Consider the following 16,017-nt stretch of genomic DNA (forward strand, 5'->3'; position numbering starts at 1 on the left):
TATCTATCTATCTATCTATCTATCTATCTATCTATCTATCTATCTATCTATCTATCTTTTTGTGTGAAGACGGAGTCTCACTCTGTCTCCCAGGCTGGAGTGCAGTGGCATGATCTCAGCTCACTGCAACCTCTGCCTCCCGGGTTCACGCTATTCTCCTGCCTCAGCCTCCCAAGTAGCTGGGATTACAGGCATGCTCCAATCTGCCCAGCTAATTTTTGTATCTTTAGTAGAGATGGGGTTTCACCATGTCAGCCAGGCTGGTCTTAAACTCCTGGCCTAAAATTATCTGCCCGCCTCAGCCCCAAATGGTGGGATTACAGGCATAGGCCATCGTGCCCGGCCTATTTAATCATTTATATATGAATTTCATTCAGTTACTTCAAAATTTTAAATATGTTTAAAAGTAGTCTATAAATCTGGTTGGATTAAGGTTTTCCCTCACTTAAAGATAAATGCTTTAGCCGTCACAAAACAGCTCATGGGTTGTTTTCCCCACTAGGGAATACCTTTAATATACTCTACTGATAAACAGCCCAACAAAAACCTTACAGTAGTGGTAAAATGCCTTTAAAACTATAAATTACATATGGCATATGGTACTCTCATTAAACAGAAACTTCATTATCCACATCATTCCACATATCTTTTTTTTTTTTTTTTTTTTTCTTTCTGAGACAGAGTCTCACTGTTGCCAGGCTGGAGTGCAGTGGCACGATCTTGGCTCATTGCAACCTCTGCCTGCTGGGTTCAAGCGATTCTCCTGCCTTAGCCTCCCAAGTAGCTGGGATTACAGGCATGCGCCACCACGCCCAGCTAATTTTTGTATTTTTAGTAGCGACGGGGTTTCACTATGTTGGCCAGGATGGTCTCGATCTCTTGACCTCGTGATCTGCCCACCTCGGCCTCCCAAAGTGCTGGGATTACAGGCGTGAGCACCACGCCAAGCCCATTTCACATTTCTAACAGGAAAAATGAGTGGTCCTGTTGGATATTATTAGATAGCTAACTCATGTACACAGACATATTCCTGACAGATGCAAGCTACATTCCTAACAAAGACATCACTATATCTATACAACCAGGAGCCTGAATATATTAAAAGGTCTGAATTTGAGACCAACCTGGGCAACATAGCAAGACCCCGTCTCTACTATTTTTTAAAAAAAGGTTGAATATGGCCGGGTGCAGTGGCTCATGCCTGTAATCCCAGCACTTTGGGAGGCCAAGGCAGGTGGATCACTAGGACAGGAGATCGAGACCATCCTGGCTAACACGGTGAAACCCTGTCCATCTCTACTAAAAAATATAAAAATTAGCCGGGCATGGTGGCAGGCGCCTGTAACCTGCGAGGCAGAGGTTGCAGTGAGCCGAGATTGTGCCACTACTTGCTCTGAGTCTTGGCAACAGAGCAAGACTCCGTCTTAAATACATAAATAACCCAGTGTCGGGCAGTTCTTTATAGCAGTATGAAAATGGGCTTATTAGTACAATGTTCTTGAATGGGTGTGTGTTTGTGTGTGTTACTTTTTTACTCCTCTGAGGGCCTCAACAAACAGCCTCTCCAAAAAACAGGCAGGTACGGAAATTTGTAGACAATGTCAGGTGGTCCTAGAACCACAAATTAAGATCCCCTGTCCCAAATTAAGCGCCCTATTTTAAACAGTGTATCTTTCTAGAATATTTTCTATGATCCAATTTACCCAAAGCTTTCTATGAGCAACTTCACCCGGTTGTGTATTGGATACTTCAACAAGGACTCAGAATTTGAAATCATTTTAGGTTTTAACAAAGTTGCAAAAACAGACAACAAGGTATGCCTGAGGAAAAAGAAAAAAAAGTTGCAAAATACCATAGTATGACCTTACTCTGGAAAAAGAAAGCAAAGTTGAAAATATGGGATAGTGTTTCCCTAGATTCTTTATCTAATAGAATCTCCAAAAGTTAACATCTTACATAGTATAATTATTGAAACTATTGACACAAATACTAATACGAATTAATAGACCTTACTCAAATTTTGTCAGTTGTCCCATTCATGTCCTTTTTTTCTTTTTTGAGACGGAGTCTCACTCTTGTCCCCCAGGCTGGAGTGCAGTGGTGTGATCTCTGCTCACTGCAACCTCCGCCTTCCAGGTTCAAGCGATTCTCCTGCTTCAGCCTCCCAGTAGCTGGGATTACAAGTGTGCGCCACCACGCCTGGCAAATTTTTGTATTTTTAGTAAAGACGGGGTTTCGCCATTTGGCCAGGCTGGTCTCGAACTCCTGACCTCAGGTGATCCACCCGCCTTGGTCTCCCAAAGTGCTGGGATTACAGGAGTGAATCACCGCGCCCGACCCCATATCCTTTTTCTATACCAGGAGCCAATTCCGGATTTCACATTACGTTCCTGCTCTGGCACCCAGGCTGGCCTCCAAGTCCTGGGCGGAGCGATCCTCCCGCCTAGCCTCCTGCTTAGCTGGGACTACAGGCGCGCGCCACCACTCCTGGCTGCTTGTTGCTTTAAAATGGTGAAACCCCGTCTCTACTAAAAATACAAAAATTAGCCGGGTGTGGTGGTGGGCGCCTGTAATCCCAGCTACTCTGGAGGCTGAGGCAGGATAATCCCTTGAACCCGGGAGGCGGAGGTTGCAGTGAGCGCAGATCGCGGCACTTCACTCCAGCCTGGGCAACAAGAGCGAAACTCCGTCAAAAAAAAAAAAAAAAAAAAAAAAAAATTATTTTAATCTACGCCCTGTTCTTGACGGATTTGTGTTCTCGGGCAAATTACCGAACGTCCCCGAGTCACTTTTCCGTCAAATAGACGTGATGCGATGAAGAACCAATAAAATTTGGAATGGCTTCGGAAACTTCGAAGGGAAGTGAATACATTTTTCTTTTGTTTTTTTCTATTTTTTTTTTTTTTCTTTGAGACAGTCTGGCTCTGTCGCCCAGGCTGGAGTGCAGTGGCGCAATCTCGGCCCACTTCAACTTCCGCCTTCTGGGTTTAAGCGATTCTCCTGCCTCAACCTGCCGAGTAGCTTGGATTATAGGCGTCAGCCACCACGCCCGGCTAATTATTGTATTTTTAGTAGAGACGGGGTTTCACCGCGTTGGCCAGGCTGGTCTTGAACTCCCGACTTTAAGTGATCCGCCCGCCTCGGCCTCCTAAAGTGTTGGCATTACAGGCGTGAGCCACCGCGCCCGGCCTGTGAATACATTTTTCGTATTGTTTGACGCTGGGCCATACAATTCACTTTTTCGTTGTCCAGATTAAAACCAAAACAAAACAATTAGGAGCGCGTTGCTGTCGAGGTGTTTTGTTCCAAGGTAGGACCCGTAGCTTCTCCACCGCCCCGCAGCTTGGAGTAGCGGCTTCTGATTGGACAATGCGCGTCCGCCACGACGCAGAAAGGCCGCCTCATTGGTCCGCGCAGTCGGGCTCCGGCGGCTTGTCTCTTTAGCGCTCAGGGCGCTGACCCACTGCTCTTCCTCTTAAGTGAGTGCTCCATTTCTTCCGACTCCCGGAGCTGCTGGCCCAAAGGGATCCGGAGCGAGCTTGGCCGGGTAACTGCATTGGGGTCCACTGGAAAGCAGCAGCGGCCGTGGACTACGGGAGGGAGTGGGGTTGGCGAGCTTGGGTAAAATTCCCTCTTTTCGCGCTGTCTCGACCCCCAAGGTCTCCGCGTCTCCCTCGTCCCCTTTGGTCCTCTGGCTCCACTTCCCTTGGGCTCTTCCAAGTTTCCCCCAAAAGCTCCACACACCCCTCCGCTTCCCTTCCAGGGGCCCCGCCTCCTCTGCTCTTGTCTTCACGGGGCCCGCCCTCGTCTTTTACCCGCAGCGGTCCCTCCCTCAGGAGCGCAACTCCTTCCCTCCTCTCCGCCGCCGGTGTGCCCCTCGCTTGGCCCATTCCTGGTACCTCCTTGTCCCTTAAGTTTGGTGTTGTCCCTTCCTGGCACCTCCACCTAATCTCTCCATGATCCCTGTCTCCTTTGCATCTGACTGCTGGAGTCCTCCGATTCTCCCGTTGACCCAGGCTGCTGGTTTAGCGGTTGTGCAGCGGCATTGTGCTGGGCGTTGGGGATGGAGATAGTGACTAGAGGTCCCTGCTGTCAAGAACTACTTGCCCCATAGGAGAGAGTCACTTTGTAAATGGGGTATGATAGGCCCGGTGATAAGTCTTTAAGGCAGCATAATGTAGGACTGCTTAGGGGAAGGAGTACTAGAAGGGTTCCTCCCCGCCAGCCGCGTTCTTGCTGAATTCTCAAGCAGGCCTCTGGGGGCTAAGCTGCATCTTTTCATCAGAATGCCCTTGGCTGCTTCTGATGCAGAAGCCTGGTCCTTTATTTTTTTAGTTTTTATTTTTGAGACAGAGTCTCGCTCCGTCTCCCATGCTGGAGTGCAGTGGCGTGATCTCGGCTCACTGCAACCTCCGCCTCCTGGGTTCAAGCGATTGTCGTGCCTCAGCCTCCTGAGTAGCTGGGAAAACAGACCCCCGCCACCACATCTGGCTATTTTTTTTTTTTTTTTTTAACCAGTAGAGACAACTTTACCATGTTAGCCAGGCTGGTCTCGAATTCCTGGTCTCAAGTGATCCTCCCGCCTTGGCCTCCCTAAGTGCTGGGATTACCGGCGCGATCCAGGCCATCATGGTCCTTTAAACCCTTGGGAGTTATTAAAATCTTTGTATGGGCTCTTCTTTTAACCTGTCAGAATAGGTAGGGTTTCAGAACCATTCATCCAAGCCCTCAGGGTGTTGTCTGAGAGGTTGAAGGCCGGTGACAGAGAGTGATTGCCTAGACAAATAGTGACTCAGCATTGTACTCTTGGTGCCTCTTTTTGAAGTTTTTCCTGGGGATAGTTACCCAATTTTTCAATTAGGCAGCAGTCTTAGCTGGTGGGAAAACTAAAAGCACAGATAAAACCACTACTCAGTAGATTCCTCCGAGCCAGTGCAGGTGGCTTGTACACTTACTCAGACGAGATTAATTTATACCTCAGGCTCTTGGAGTCAGGAATCTCTGGGGTCTGGTCCCAGCTCCACCATTCGCTGTTAAGCTTGGTGAAGATACTTCCTTTATCTGAGCTTCAGTTTCACCTTCTGTTAAAGAGGGTGGTAAACCCTCACACACAGGGTAACGGTAGGGATTTGTTAAGATTCTAGTTATGAAAATAATCACTTTTAGTGTGCTGTAAATTGTAGTATCTCAGCACAGGCGAGCCCCCTATGCTTCAGATTCATGTCTATCTGGCTCAAATCAGCGAAGAACCTGATATGCTTTCTTTTTCCAGGCACCATGACCACCCTTGATGATAAGTTGCTGGGGGAGAAACTGCAGTACTACTACAGCAGCAGTGAGGATGAGGACAGTGACCACGAGGACAAGGATCCAGGCAGAGGTGCCCCGGCCAGCAGTTCTGTTCCTGCAGAGGCTGAGCTGGCAGGCGAAGGCATCTCAGTTAACACAGGTACTGAGAAACGCTGGGCTCTGGGAACAGGCTTAAAAAAATGTACATTAAATACATATTAATTAGAAGTCTCCTGATCATTTTTAACTCTGGTCCCACTTTCAGAGATAACCTAGTCTTTTCATTATGTGTGCTTCTAGGCTTTTAGTGCACAATACAAATGTATCTGCATAGCAGCATGGTAATGAACACAGACTGGCCTAGATTTGAATCCTGCATCTCATGTTAATAGTTTGATATCTCATAAATCACAAGTATGAGTATATGGGTAGTACAAATTCCTAAAAATGGCATATTTACACTTGTACCTTTTAATATTGTCAAATTGCTATCAGTTGAGGTGGCAGTAATTTATAGTTTAATCAGCAATCTGTGTTTCTCCATATGTTTGTCCTGCTACGGTGTTATGAAACTCATTGATCTTTGTTATTGTAGTAATTCATTGTAGGTTTATTTCTGCCCCCGCCACCTTTTTTTTTTTTTTAAAGGCAAGTTCTCACCTTGTTCAGGCTGGAGTGCCTTGGTGCCATAATGGCTCACTGCAGCCTCAACCTCCTGGGCTCAAATGATCCTTCTGCCTCAGCTTCCATGAGGTTCCTTTCTTAAAAAGCTGGGACCACAGGCGCTTGCCACCGTGCCCAGCTAATTTATTTATTTATTTTTTGTAGAGATGGGGTCTCACTTTGTTGCCCAGGCTGGCCTCACACTGCTGACCTCAAGCAGTCATCCCGTCTCAGCCTCCCATAGGCATGAACCAATGCACCGGGCCCATATGTCTTTTTAAGAGGGAACTTAAACTTCTTTTCATAATTTTAAGAGAGATTTTTATATCCTTTGCTCATTTAAAAAATTACATGATTAGTCTTTTTTTCTTGGGGAGCTATAAAGGAAATTAATCTGTGATATGAGTTGTAAATATTTCAGTTTCTTGTTGTCTTTTGACTTTATGTTCTTTTCCTGAATGAAAAATTTTATTTTTATGTACTTAAAAGTATTTTATAGTTTTTTAATTTTGCTTTTTACTTAAAAGGCTTTTCTTCACCCTACTTTATAAAGGGCCTTACTTTGCTGTATAAAAAGGTTCTCCTGGCTGGACACAGTGGCTCACGCCTGTAATCCTAACACTTTGGGAGATCCAGGCAGGTGGATTGCCTGAGCTCACGAGTTCAAGACCAGCCTGGGCAACACAGTGAAACCCTGTCTCTACTAAAATACAAAAAATTAGCTGGGTGTGGCGGCATGCGCCTGTAGGCCCAGCTACTCAGGAGGCTGAGGTGGGAGAATTGCTTGAACCCTGGAGGCAGAGGTTGCAGTGAGCCAAGATCATGCCACTGTACTCCAGCCTGGGCAACAGAGTAAGACTCTGTCTCCAAAAAAAAAAAAAAAGAAAAGGTTCTTCTATACTTTTTTTCATTAGTATTTTTGTAATTTCATTTTTTACACTTAAATATTGATTCATGTGGAATTCACTTTGATGCAGGGTGCAGTAGGGCTCCAGTTTACTTTTTTTTAGATTGCTACTCAGTTGTTTCAGTACCGCTTAGTGAATAAGCCATCTTTATTATCTTGAGATGTCACTTTTATTATGTACTGAATTTATCTGTTTATGTTGGGTCTTTAGCTGTACTATGTAGTCTCTTCCATTGATTGGTCTTTTACTGGGCTGTGTCATACTGTTTTTAATTATTGTAATGTTATATTTTAGTATTTGGTAAGGCTAGACCCTCTTCAATTAACTTTTGCTTTATTTTTTCCAAAGGAAATTTAGGAGCCAGACACATATATGTGTTCATGTATTTTCATTGGGAATGCATTAAATATATAGATTAGTTTAGGGATAATTGGCACTTTTGTGATGTTGAGTATGTCTGTTCAGGAACATGGTATTGCATTTCCATTTATTCAAGTCTTTCAAGTATTTTTTGGGAGCATTTAAAAGTTGTCTTCATATAGATTTATTTTTTTTCTGCAGTAACAAAAGACTCCAAAGCTTTAGTGGCTTATGACAACAAAGGTTTATATCTCATTCATGTTACATGCAGCCTATAGGTCAATGTCAGCTCTGCTTATGCTTCATATGTTCTTTCATCCAGGAGCTAGGCTGAAGGAGTAACAGCCTCAATTTGGCTGTGTTCCTGTATTTGGGACACACCGTTTTCATGGTGAAGCATAGAGAGCAAGAGAGGAGCTGTTGGAAGCATGGAATGACGCATACACGTCATACTTTTTGTTTTGCTCAGACATGGCATACTTCATGTTTGCTCACAATCCTGTTGGCCAGCAAGTCACATAGTCAAGCCCAGCATCAATGGGCTGGGGATATATGTACTCATCCCACAGGAGGTACCATAAGTCACATAACAAGGGGCAAGGACATATAAGTCCTTCAGCAGCACAGGGCGTGGTGGGGGTTAAGGGTAGCTTGAATAACAGAACAGTAACACAACCTGCCACAATCTTGTTATAAAAAATTCAGAGGCCAGGTGCGGTGGCTCACACTCGTCATCCCAGCACTTTGGGAGGCTGAGACAGGTGAATCACCTGAGGTCAGGAGTTGGAGACCATCCTGGCCAACATGTTGAAACCCTGTCTGTACTAAAAACACTGGGCATGGTGGCGCATGCCTGTAGTTCCTGCTACTCGGGAAACTGAGGCAGGGGGCTCGCTTGAACCCAGGAGGCGTAGGTTGCAGTGAGCCGAGATCGTGCCATTGCACTCCAGCTGGGGCCACAGAGTGAGACTCCATCTCAAAAAAAAAAAAAAAAAAAAAAAAAAAAATTCAGATAATATAGAAGTACAGAAAAAAAATGTAAAAGATCTCTGTCACCAGCCCCTTAGATCCTACTACCTGGAGACAACCACTGTTCACAGTTTACATATCCTGCAAACTCTTTTTCTATGAACATACAAGTGTATACACAAACATGTATGCATGTCTATGTACATAAATTAGGTACATACAGTTCTTTTTTTATAGAAACTAGAGGATTATACTATGATATTCTACATTTTGCTTTTGTAATAACCTGATATATTTGGAATATCTTTAATGGCAGGAAACATAGAGCTGCTTTATTCTAAGAGTTGCTTTATTTTCCTTTCAGTAGGTAGATTATAATTTTTTAAACTCATCTCCTAATGTTGGGCATTAGCTTGGCCCTTGTTGCAGACTGTTGCAGGGCACATCATTGTGTATAGGCCACTCTGCCCTGTGGCAGAGTGCACAGAGTCCCTATGATAATTGTGCAATAGATGAAGCAAGCTTCAGGCAGATGTGAACTCCTACTTACAGATTTGAGGTGGTCCATAATTCCTTGCCCATTCTCCTTGGTCACATCCGTGTTCACCCTACTCAGGCCCAAAAGGTGTGATCAATGACTGGCGCCGCTTCAAGCAGTTGGAGACAGAGCAGAAGGAGGAGCAGTGTCGGGAGATGGAAAGGCTGATCAAGAAGCTGTCAATGACTTGCAGGTCCCATCTGGATGAAGAGGAGGAGCAACAGAAACAGAAAGACCTCCAGGAGAAGATCAGTGGGAAGGTAATTAGCAGTACCCAGGCTTTTCTTAGAGGCTGCTGTGGCTGCTAGAGGTGGGTGAGTGATTCAAGAGATGGAGGATGCTTGATTTGACCTCCAAGAAGTTGTGCAGTGCAGGAGAAATCATAGAGCCCTGTCAAAACTCAAACACACCCAGCTTTGAATCTCAGTTCTGCTACTAGTGACTGTGGGAAAGTCTCTTCCCTTCTGAATCTGGTGTTTCAATGGTTAAATGATGTCAGTATCCTCTCCGTACAGGGCTATGTGGGTAATATGCCCATCACAGTGTTTGGCCCATTGAAAGTGCTCAGTAAATTTTAGTTTCCCTTCTTTTATTGAGGTTTTATCTTGGGCCAGAAATAACCCTCTAGGGTGGTGGTATTATCCCCTTCTTGCAGATGATAGAAGCAATGCTTAGAGGGCATTAGAGGCTTGTTCAGGGCAATGCAACTGGTAAATTCTAGTAGGAGTTAGGGTTCTAACCCAGATATTCCTGTTTTTTCCATGATGTTGTTTCATCTGAAGCCTATTCATGAGAATTTATTCTAAGGAGGCATTATAATAAGCAAACAGACAGACACTGGAAGATATTTGGAAGTAGGTCCCTGATTTTTTTTTTTTTTTTTTTTTTTTTTTAATAGAGACAGGGTCTCTGTTGCCCAGGCTGGTCTAAGAACTCCTGAGCTCAAGTGACCCTTCCACGGTAGCCTCCCAAAATGCTAGGATTACGGGCGTGAGCCGTGGTGTCCGACCCCTGATGGCCTCTTATCCTATCAGTATTAAAAGGGATTCACTGTTTCCCTGGATGCCCTCTGACTGCGGATGAATGTCTGTGAGTGTCTGAGATCATTTAGTTATGGCCCAAAGCTAAAATACGACACAGGATCAGGGAGCAGATAAGAGGATTAAGCTGGGAATCATTCATCTTGACCAGGAGGCTGATTTTAGGACATGACACTTAGCCAAAGACTTCAGTAGGTCAGAAGAAGCCACTGTGGTAGACTGAGTTGAAGTGGAGGGCTATGAGATGGGAGGAACATTGGCAATAAGTAAAATAGTGAACTCAGAATGTTGCTGGTTATGATACAGTAACAACATGTGTTCTGATCTAGTGTGGTCTCTTAATCTATGCAACATTAGGCAGAGTTAGGATTTATGAGAGGAGCGGGGATGTCTTGCTGCACCCGGGCAGAGGGAAGATGCTTTCGTAGCTTGAGCTGTCTCTCGGGCATTGTGTGTTCTGCTCACAGCTGCTTCCTGATACCGAGGTGAGAGGCCAGAATGAGGCAACATCATATCATCACATGAATCAGTCTTGAGAGAGGCTGTTCCTGTCCTACTGATTTATCTGCAGTAGAACAGAACTGGAAACTATCTGGCAGAATTAGGGAAGTGGTTAAGCAAAGTGACACATTATGTATGATTTCATAAAAATATTTGGAAACATGAGGAAATACTTATAATCGTGCTAAGTCTCGAAAGCAGGTTATAGCTTAATTGGTACACCCACAGCTGCTGCTATAAAAGCAAAACTATTTTAGTATGACTGGTAATAAAAAGAATTTTTAGAGTCCATATGACTGTGTGTGTGTGTTTGGGGATGGTGTGGGGCAGGGGTTTTGAGAGTTCTTTCTAAAATTCTGTAATGTCTCGTTATCTTTAAAAAAAAAAACACGGTAGATAAAATATTGTCAAGACTGACAAAAAGTAAAAAGCTCATGAAGTGAGATTATATGATGCACCTATTTGGGTTGAGAGGCAATGTGATATTGTAGTTAAAAAGATGGGTTTAAAAAATCTAGTTTGAGTCCTGGTCTTATGCTTACTGGGTTAATTTGTTCAAATAATGTCAAGTTTTGGAACCTTGTTTGTAAAGTGGGGCTATTAAAAGCCCCTTCCCGATGGAGTTATGGAATTCAGTGAGATATAATGCATGTAGAGTACTTAGCATGGTGCCTCATATATTATCAGCATGTAGTACATGTTAACTGTTTTATTGTTTTATGCTTTTTTGGAGACAGGGTATCCCCCTGTCGCCCAGGTTGGAGTGCAGTGGTGTGATCTTGGCTCACTGCAGCCTCCGCCTCCCAGGTTCAAGTGATTCTTGTGCCTCAGCCTCCCAAGTAGCTGGGACCACAGGTGCACACCACCATGCCCAGCTAACTTTTTTTATTTTTTATTTTATTATTATTATTTTTTTAGGAGAGATGGGGTTTTGCCATGTTGGCCAGGCTGGTCTTGAACTCCTGACTTCAAGTGATCCACCCGTCTTGGCCTCCCAAAGTGCTAGGATTACATGCGTGAGCCACCACACCTGGCCCATATTAACTGTTATCACGAGTGTTCAGTTTTTATATTTATGCTCACTTGCTGGTCCTGCTGCAGATGACTCTGAAGGAGTTTGCCATGATGAATGAGGACCAAGATGATGAGGAGTTTCTGCAGCAGTACCGGAAGCAGCGAATGGAAGAGATGCGGCAGCAGCTTCACAAGGGGCCCCAATTCAAGCAGGTTTTTGAGATCTCCAGTGGAGAAGGGTTTTTAGACATGATTGATAAAGAACAGAAAAGCATTGTCATCATGGTTCATATTTATGAGGATGGCATTCCGGGGACTGAAGCCATGAATGGTTGCATGATCTGCCTTGCCGCAGAGTACCCAGCTGTCAAGTTCTGCAGGGTGAAGAGCTCAGTTATTGGTGCCAGCAGTCGGTTCACCAGGAATGCCCTTCCTGCCCTGCTGATCTATAAGGGGGGTGAATTGATCGGCAATTTTGTTCGTGTTACTGACCAGCTGGGGGATGATTTCTTTGCTGTGGACCTTGAAGCTTTTCTCCAGGAATTTGGATTACTCCCAGAAAAGGAAGTGTTGGTGCTCACATCTGTGCGTAACTCTGCCACCTGTCACAGTGAGGATAGCGACCTAGAAATAGATTGAACTGATAGTCTAGTTGCATAGATTTCTCATTGTTTGGGTTGGAATACATATGTCATTGTTTATTTTTGTTCCTTCTTTGTCTTCTGGCTTTTCAGCTGTTCTTTGTAGTCCCTTTTATTATGTGTAACATCAAGAAATTCTTAGATTAAATCAGAATGCTGAATAACCTTGTAGCCAGCAATAAGGTGACTTACAATTGTATAAACAGGAAGCCAGGCTTTTGAACTGTTTACTTAAGATTCTCTGGCAAGACATCTCTGTTATTGTTTCCAGTCAATATTTACAAAGCATTCTAAAGACAATGTCTCAGAGGTTTCTGCCAAGTCCAAGAGTATAATTCTGTAGGTAGTGTGTGTTATTTGCAGTGTAAATAGCGCATTTTCTTGATCAAATGATGGCAAATTATATTTACTTGTAATCAGTTCCATAGCTCTAGACGGTGGTTAGATTTTTTTTTTTCCCCCACTGGGGTCTTGTTTAAAGGTGTGAGTCACCGCACCCGGTCCTGAGGGGTGGCCTCTGCTGCTGGATTTGATGTTTTCCTCCAGCATTACTAAGTCTGGAACAGCAGGAAGGGTCGTTGCTTACTGACTTGGTGATGTTGGAAGACGAGTAGTTTATGGATTTAAACATTAAAGCTGGAGTGGGGCTGGAAATCTTTGTAAAGGAGGATCTTTCAATAAGATGCCCTGCTTGTCTTTGTCTCTTTTTTGTTTAACAAGGTAACTTTTTGTGTAACCTAGATTTTTTTTTAAACTTTTTGTTTTTTTTTGCATATTGGAAAAATAATTCATATTCAGTAGAGGAAAATTGACCAAAACAGAAGCAAAAATAAGAAATTTAAAATATCCTACTACCTACTACCTAGAATAAAACACTATTAATATTTTGGTCTATTTCCTGCCAAGGTGTTTTCTGTGTATACGTAGATATTTTGTTTGTTTTTAAACAAAACGATGGGATCATTCTGAACATACTGTTTTATAGTATGGTCAGCTAATAATATATCAGACCTTTTTTCATATTATTAAATATTCTGCAACTTTTTTTAATGTCTGTTAATATTCCATCATATAGATGTGATATAATTTGCTTGGTGGTTGTCTCTTAAAAAGATAGCAAACACTTTTTTTAAATTACAAAAGTGATGGATGTTCATTGTAGAAAAATATAATAAACACTGTTAAGACTTAAAAGCCATATAATTCCACCAACCAAAATTAATCCCTGTTGTCATATTTGTAGTCATTTTTATAGCCTTTTTTTCTATGTATTTATAATAACTATCATTTGAGTTTTTTTCCTTTTGCTTTTTTACTTTAAAAATACATATTCTAGGGTCGGGGAAATGTAATCTGGAATTAAATATTAGCCTTAAAATTCACAATTTTGATTTTCCTGGATTTTCAGGAATTGACTAACTAAAAGGGTCTTGAAAGTATTTGCTGTATTTAATCAGCAGAGTGCATTTTTTTTTTTTTTGACTAAGAAGGCTCATTGTAGTAGAAAGGGTGGAATGTGGAATGTATAGAAAATTATTAGAAACAGGGAATTATTAGTCTAGCTTATTTCCTTTCAGTCTTTTTTTCAATATTTTTAAAAACATTCAGTACTTATTGAATTTAGTTCTGTGCTCTTCCTTATTTAGTATTGTTTCATAAATACTTTGATGTTTCCAAAATTCTAAATAAATAATTTTCAGTGGCTTCATACTATTTCATCATTTGGATATACAATAATTTATTTAACCAGTCTCTCTATTTTTATTTATTTATTTTGTTTGTTTTCTTTGAGATGGAGACTCGCTCTATCACCCAGGCTGGAGTACAACAGGGTGATCTCGGCTCACTGCAACCTCCACCTCCTGGGTTCAAGCAGTTCTCCTGCCTCAGCCCCCTGAGTAGCTGGGACTACAGGCACATGCTGGGAACTGGCTAATTTTGGTATTTTTACTGGAGATGGGGTTTCACCATGTTGACCAGGCTGGTCTCTTAACTCCTGACCTCAGATGATCTGCCCGCCTCAGCCTCCCAAAGTACTGGGGTTACAGGTGTGAACACCCTGCATGGCCTAACCAATCTCTTTATATTGGATATTTAGATTCTCAGTGTTTGCTGAACACTTAATGCGTTTGTGTTTTGGGCTATATTTTGAATTATTCTCATAGATTTCTAGAAGAGGAATTACTGGGCAAATAGGGACACTTAAAAATAGCTTTTACAAACCATCTTCTGTTCTCGTTGAAAATGAGAATATATTATGCACTTATAGGGAACTTGACTTTGCTTTTCAAGAACAGAAGTTCTAAAATACAGTAGGGCTGGGTGTGGTGGTTCATGCCTATAATCCCAGCAGTTTGGGAGGCTGAGGCAGACATAGCGAGACCTCATCTCTACAAAAAATAGAAAAAATTAGCTGGGCATGGTGGTGTACCTGTAGTCCCAGCTACTTGGGAGGCTGAGTCAGGAGGATCTCTTGAGCTTGGGAGCTCAAGGCTGCAGTGAACCATGATTGCACTCCAACCTGGGCGACAGAGACCCTGTCTCAAAAAAAAAAAAAAATAAAGAAAGAAAGAAAGAAAGAAAAGTAAACAGACATGTAATGGTAATGGAGAAATCCTAGACCTTTTTTTTTGGAGATGGAGTCTCACTCTGTCGCCCAGGCTGGAGTGCAGTGGCGTGATCTCAGCTCACTGCAACCTCAGCCTCCCAGGTTCACGTCATTCTCCTGCCTCAGCCCTTTAAGTAGCTGGGACGACAGGCGCCCACCACCACGCCTGGCTAATTTTTTGTATTTTTAGTAGAAACGGGGTTTCACAGTGTTAGCCAGGATGGTCTCGATCTCCTGACCTCGTGATCCGCCCGCCTTGGCCTCCCAAAGTGCTGGGATTACAGGCTTGAGCTACCGCGCCCGGCCTTTTTTTTTTTTCTTTTTGGAGATAGAGTCTTGCTCTGTCGCCCAGGCTGGGAGGTGCAGTGGCACGATCTCGGCTCATTGTAACCTCTGCCTCCCAGGTTCAAGCGATTCCCCTGCCTCAGCCTTCTGAGTAGCTGGGATTACAGGTGTGCCACTACACGTGGCTAATTTTTGTATATATTTTTTTTAGTAGAGATGGGGTTTCACTATGTTGGCCAGGCTGGCTTCAAACTCCTGACCTCAAGTGATCTCCCCGCCTAGGCCTCCCACAGTGCTGGGATTACAGGCATGAGCCACCACACCCAGTCTTAATCAGTGAGTTTTATCATTTATTCATTTAGGTGGCTGGGGATGGGCCTAAGCCTGGGCCAGCAGCTGGGTCCATCGTGTCCAGCCCACTTGGCAGCCTGGCCACCCTTCTGCTGTGGCTTTTTAAAGGCACAACTGTCATAAAATGCTCCAGTTTCTGACTTCTCAGATTGTTTCCTTATTTTTGGCAATAATACACCCAGAGGTGATGTTGTATAGTAAGTCAGGGAGTATCTGATGTCAGCTTGGTGATGCTAAGTTTAATCACCTGGTTAAGGTGGTGAATGACAAATCTTCGTATTGTAAAATTATTTCCCCTTTGTTAGCAGAAAGAAATCTGTGTTGTGATACTTTGAGACTCTTCTTGCAATAACGTTTCACCTAATAGTTTTGGCATCCTTGCCTGAACCAAATTATTACATTGGGGTATGCATAAAGGTGATTTTCTTTATTTTCATTTCATTTCATTTTTAAGACACAGGGTTTCACTTTGTTGCCCAGGCTGGGGTGCAGTGGCGCAATCACAGCTCACTGGAACCTCAAGTTCCTGGGCTCAAGCGATCCTCCCACCTCAGCCTCCCAAAGTGCTGGGATTACAGGCGTGAGCTGCTGTGTTTGACCTAGCGTTTGCTTTTTAAAAATACATCGTTTTTGGTTCCACCTTTTTGAGCATATAAAACATTTACCCAGTTTAAAAGTCAGCAGAATATGAAGTTGTGTTCTCAGAGAAGCCTCACTCCTATCAATTCCCTCCACCCCAAGAATTTATTTTTGATTGTGAATGCTCATGGTTAAATTTCTTAGTGTCTCTGAGCTGTGATCTCCCAAGTGAGGATAATCATAGTAACTATCTCACGGGGTGACTGAAAGT

General features: G+C 43.3%; 1 protein-coding gene across 1 annotated transcript; it reads left to right on the top strand.

Moving 5' to 3' along the window:
* Positions 1 to 3,365: 3,365 nt before the first annotated feature.
* PDCL (phosducin like) lies at positions 3,366 to 13,631 on the top strand. The gene is made up of 4 exons (XM_023217217.3): positions 3,366 to 3,547; positions 5,273 to 5,449; positions 8,806 to 8,987; positions 11,370 to 13,631. The coding sequence occupies exons 2-4, from the start codon at positions 5,278 to 5,280 to the stop codon at positions 11,919 to 11,921; spliced, it is 906 nt and encodes a 301-aa protein (XP_023072985.1). The 5' UTR covers positions 3,366 to 3,547; positions 5,273 to 5,277; the 3' UTR covers positions 11,922 to 13,631.
* Positions 13,632 to 16,017: the final 2,386 nt, after the last annotated feature.

Source organism: Piliocolobus tephrosceles, chromosome 14 (assembly GCF_002776525.5).
Source record: "Piliocolobus tephrosceles isolate RC106 chromosome 14, ASM277652v3, whole genome shotgun sequence".
Taxonomy (NCBI): domain Eukaryota; kingdom Metazoa; phylum Chordata; class Mammalia; order Primates; family Cercopithecidae; genus Piliocolobus; species Piliocolobus tephrosceles.